This window comes from Dendrobates tinctorius, unplaced genomic scaffold, assembly GCF_039654945.1.
Source record: "Dendrobates tinctorius isolate UK_male_01 unplaced genomic scaffold, ASM3965494v1 ptg000274l, whole genome shotgun sequence".
In the NCBI taxonomy this organism is placed as follows: Eukaryota; Metazoa; Chordata; class Amphibia; order Anura; family Dendrobatidae; genus Dendrobates; species Dendrobates tinctorius.
The window spans coordinates 1,376,737-1,381,057 of NW_027361941.1; the positions used below are offsets into that span (position 1 = coordinate 1,376,737).

At 39.5% G+C, this 4,321-nt stretch overlaps 1 protein-coding gene across 1 annotated transcript; it reads right to left on the bottom strand.

Moving 5' to 3' along the window:
- Window positions 1–367: 367 nt before the first annotated feature.
- LOC141072532 (uncharacterized) lies at window positions 368–4,047 on the bottom strand. Its single transcript, XM_073559804.1, has 2 exons — window positions 3,984–4,047; window positions 368–2,868 (listed from the first exon to the last, which is right to left on the bottom strand). Exons 1-2 carry the CDS (start codon window positions 4,045–4,047, stop codon window positions 1,670–1,672), a joined length of 1,263 nt encoding a protein of 420 aa, XP_073415905.1. The 3' UTR covers window positions 368–1,669.
- Between the last annotated feature and the right edge of the window lie 274 nt (window positions 4,048–4,321).

Below are 4,321 nucleotides of genomic sequence, written 5' to 3' on the forward strand. Positions count from 1 at the left end.
CAGTGACCCTGTCACGTGATCGTGGGTCACCGATGGGTTGACATGACAACCAGAGGTCTCCAGCAGACCCATATGGCTGTCACTGCCGGATCCTATGAGCGCTGCCCAGTGGTTGGCGCTCATAGCAAGTGAGCAACTCTGCTACATACAGGTGATCTGATCATTGCATGTATGTAGCAGAGCCGATCGGGTTATAGCAGCTTCTAGCCCCCCATTAAGACTATTGAAGCATGCCTGTGGAGACATGGGGTGGTCAGCGGGTGCCCCGGTCCGCTGGCTGAAACCACATGGATCAGGGATCGTCCCATCGAATGCTCTCCTTTTAACATGGGCATAACGCTACTCAGAAAACACACAGTGAGGGTAATGCAGTGTGGCAATGCTTTATTGAACCACAAAACAGGCAGATAACACATAGAACAGTCCCAGCAAAATACCCAACAGAGTGCACATTACCCTTCCGCTGATTCGCTCCCAGGGTCACTACCCCACCAGTGGCACGCACAGAGAGGAGGTAACGACAAGCGTAGGAAGATGACAATCCATACAGTCCATACAAGGTAAAAGGCCAATTGATCCGAGGATCACAACCTGGCTTATCCAATCGTATCCATGGTTCAGCGATGGTGAATGGAGAAGATCGTGTTCTTCCAACCAAGGCTGAAAACCCCTAGGTTGTTTCCTGAAGAATGATAGATCCGTGTCCCTCGTGATGTAAAAACTATATGAAGTATATAATTTGAAGTCTGGGATCTGCCTATATGTGGCTAGTTTTCTGTTTCGGATAACATGATACATGATTTTAATTTTTTTTGTCTAGTCTTGCTTGAATATAGATCAATATTAAATAGTCACCTGATGACGTCTTTGGTGAGGACGATGAAACACGTAGAAATAAGAGGCTTGGAGAGTGAGTGTGTATACATCACCTCACCCTATATACTGAGATGTGCGGTATATGTTTTTTTCTCTTAGTCATCTACTGACTAACATTCAGGGGGTGAATTATGGATATAATTTTACATTTGGAATTAATAAAGTTTACTTTTATCCTTTTGTCAGCAAACATGAGGAATGACAAGAGACAACCCATTTAAGAAAATTCAAGTTTGGTTAAAAATATTCCAAAACTATGGACATAAAAAAGGCTTCTCCCCTATGTGATGTTTCTGATGTTTATTAACAGCTGATTTCCAAGTAAAATATTTCCCACATTAAGAAAATAAAAAAGGCTTCTCCTCTGTGTGACTGCTCTGATGTCTAACAAGAAGCGCTTTCTGGTTAAAATATTTCCCACATTCTGAACAGAAAAAAGGCTTCTCCCCTGTGTGAGTTCTCTGGTGAGGTGGCTCAGTAGTTAGCTCTGCAGCCTTGTAGTGCTGTAGTCCTGGGTTCAACTCCCACCAAGGACAACATCTGCAAGGAGTTTGTATGTTCTCCCCGTGTTTGTGTGGGTTTCCTCCCACATTTCAAAGATATACTGATAGGGAATTTACATTGTTATCCCATTGGGGACAGTGATGATAATGTATGCAAACTGTAAAGGGCTGCGGAATATATTAGCACTATATAAAAAGAAAGATTATTATTATTAGCAAGATTCCATTTCTGGTTAAAATATTTCACACATTGTGAACATGAAAAATGGCTTCTCTGATGTGACCAAGATTTATTTTCCATTTAACATGAAAGAAGTTTCTCCCCTTGTGTGAGTTCTCTGGTGCCTAACACAATCTGATTTAGTGCAAAAACATTTCCCACATTCTGAACATGAAAAAGGCTTCTCCCCTGTGTGAGTTCTCTGGTGATTAACCAAATCGGATTTCTGGTTAAAACATTTCCCACATTCAGAACAGGAAAAAGGCTTCTCCCCTGTGTGAGTTCTATGGTGATTAACCAAATCTGATTTTTGGTTAAAACATTTCCCACATTCTGAACAAGAAAAAGGCTTCTCCCCTGTGTGAGTTCTATGGTGATTAACCAATTGTGATTTCCAGTTAAAATATTTCCCACATTCTGAACAGGAAAAAGGCTTATCCCCTGTGTGAGTTCTATGGTGATTAACCAATTGTAATTTCCAGTTAAAACATTTCCCACATTCTGAACAGGAAAAAGGCTTCTCCCCTGTGTGAGTTCTATGATGACTAACCAAATCTGATTTCTGGTTAAAACATTTCCCACATTCTGAACAGGAAAAAGGCTTCTCCCCTGTGTGAGTTCTATGGTGAGTAACAAAATTTGATTTATGTGTAAAACATTTCCCACATTCTGAACAGGAAAAAGGCTTCTCCCCTGTGTGAGTTCTATGGTGAGTAACAAAATTTGATTTATGTATAAAACATTTCCCACATTCTGAACAAGAAAAAGGCTTCTCCCCTGTGTGAGTTCTATGGTGATTAACCAAATCTGATTTCAGTGTAAAACATTTCCCACATTCTGAACAGGAAAAAGGCTTCTCCCCTGTGTGAGTTCTATGGTGATTAACCAAATCTGATTTCTGGATAAAACATTTCCCACATTCTGAACAAGAAAAAGGCTTCTCCCCTGTGTGAGTTCTTTGGTGTGTAACAAAACGTGATTTCCATGTAAAACATTTCCCACATTCTGAACATGAGAATGACTTCTTTGCCTTAGGAGCAGTTTGTTTTTTAATGCCTCTTTTGTGACATTGATTTCCCTTATTAGTCAGTAATGAATCAGAAGATGGGACCTGTTTCATAGGATCAGATGACAGATCTTTGCTGTGAATGGATGATGATATATCTGGAGTAATGACATTCACTTCAGTTTTATCTTGTAGGATCTCAAGATCATCAGATTTCAAAATTAAAGATGTCAGCTGTCCCTCTGATCTCCTGGTACAGTCATCTGCTAAGATAAAAAATAATTATTTATTAATAAAATATCCTCGAGTTTTATATTTTTGAACATTTCTACTTACACTGTCCATAAAAATGGCAAGCTATGTAAAAAACTTTAATTATTTACCAAGACAATGACAGTTCACAGTCTAATAGAAAACCTTGTTGGATGAGCCAGTAGTGTGTGGTGTTCAACTGTTTGTTCATTCGGCCTCCCAAATATCAAATATAAAGAAACCAATAAATGTTATGTAGGTGAAAATAATACCAATTCTCATCTCACAAAAAACAAGTCCCCACTCAGGTCCATCATCTATCAATGGAAAAACAGAGGTTCCCACACTATTAGTGGCTCAAAGGCTGTTGAAAAGCAACGAGGTTTCCATAAACCAATCCAGCAAAATCCGCTCTCACTTCGGAGTCTTGCAGTGTGCGCAAACAACATTTAGGATCCCTGTATTTAGCAATATTATAGTGAGAAGAATCCACTTAATTTGTGGTGTCTCCTGGAGCACAATCTGGGCACTATGTGCTGGGTAATAAAATGGCAAATGTGTAATTTTCACTCCAACATCCACTGCGTGTTAATTTCTGGAAAGTTGCTGTGGAGTCAAAACATTCACTTCTCCTACACACGTGGCCTAAATTGTTGGTACCCGTTGTTTAATGAAACCCACAATGGTCACAGAAATAACTTGAATCTGACAAAAGTAATAATAAATTAAAAAATCTATGAAAATTAACAAATGAAAGTCAGACATTGCTTTCCAACCATGCTTCCACAGAATTTAAAAAAAATAAAACTCATAAAATAGGCCAGGACAGAACTGATGGTTCCCTTAACTAACATATTTTGAAGCACAACCTTTTGAGGCAATTACTGCAATCAAATGATTTCTGTAATTGTCTATGAGACTTCTGAACCTCTCGACAGGTATTTTGGCCCATTCCTCAAGAGCAAACTACTCCAGTTGCTCTTTCCAAAGATGCTCTTTAGGATTTAGGTCAGGGCTCATAGAAGGCCACTTCAGAATAGTCCAATATTTTCCTTTTAGCCATTCTTGCATGTTTTTAGCTGTGTATTGTGTGTCATTATCCTGTTGCAAGACCTGCGACTGATACCAAGCTTTCTGACATTGGGCAGTACATTTCTGTTTAGAATCCCTTGATAGTCTAGAGATTTCATTGTGCCCTGCACAGATTCTAGACACCCTGTGCCAGATGCAGCAAAACAGCCACAGAACATAACAGAACAGTGTTCGTTTTGTGATATGCTTCATTTTTCCATCTGAGAACTTAGAGCTGATGTGCCTTGCCAGAAAGTTCCATTTTTGTCTCATCTGTCCATAGGAAATTCTCCCAGAAGCTTTGTAGCTTGTCAACATGTAGTTTGGCAAATTCCAGTCTGTTTTTTTATGATTTTTTTTCAACAATGGTGTCCTCCTTGGTCGTCTCCCATG

Bases quoted from the DNA above. Each gene is read 5' to 3' on its own strand.
- LOC141072532 (XM_073559804.1), bottom strand. From the start codon at position 4,047: ATGAAATCTCTAGACTATCAAGGGATTCTAAACAGAAATGTACTGCCC. The intron at 2,869-3,983 runs GTATCAGTCGCA...TTATCTTAGCAG, and splicing joins GCCCAATGTCAGAAAGCTTG to ATGACTGTACCAGGAGATCA.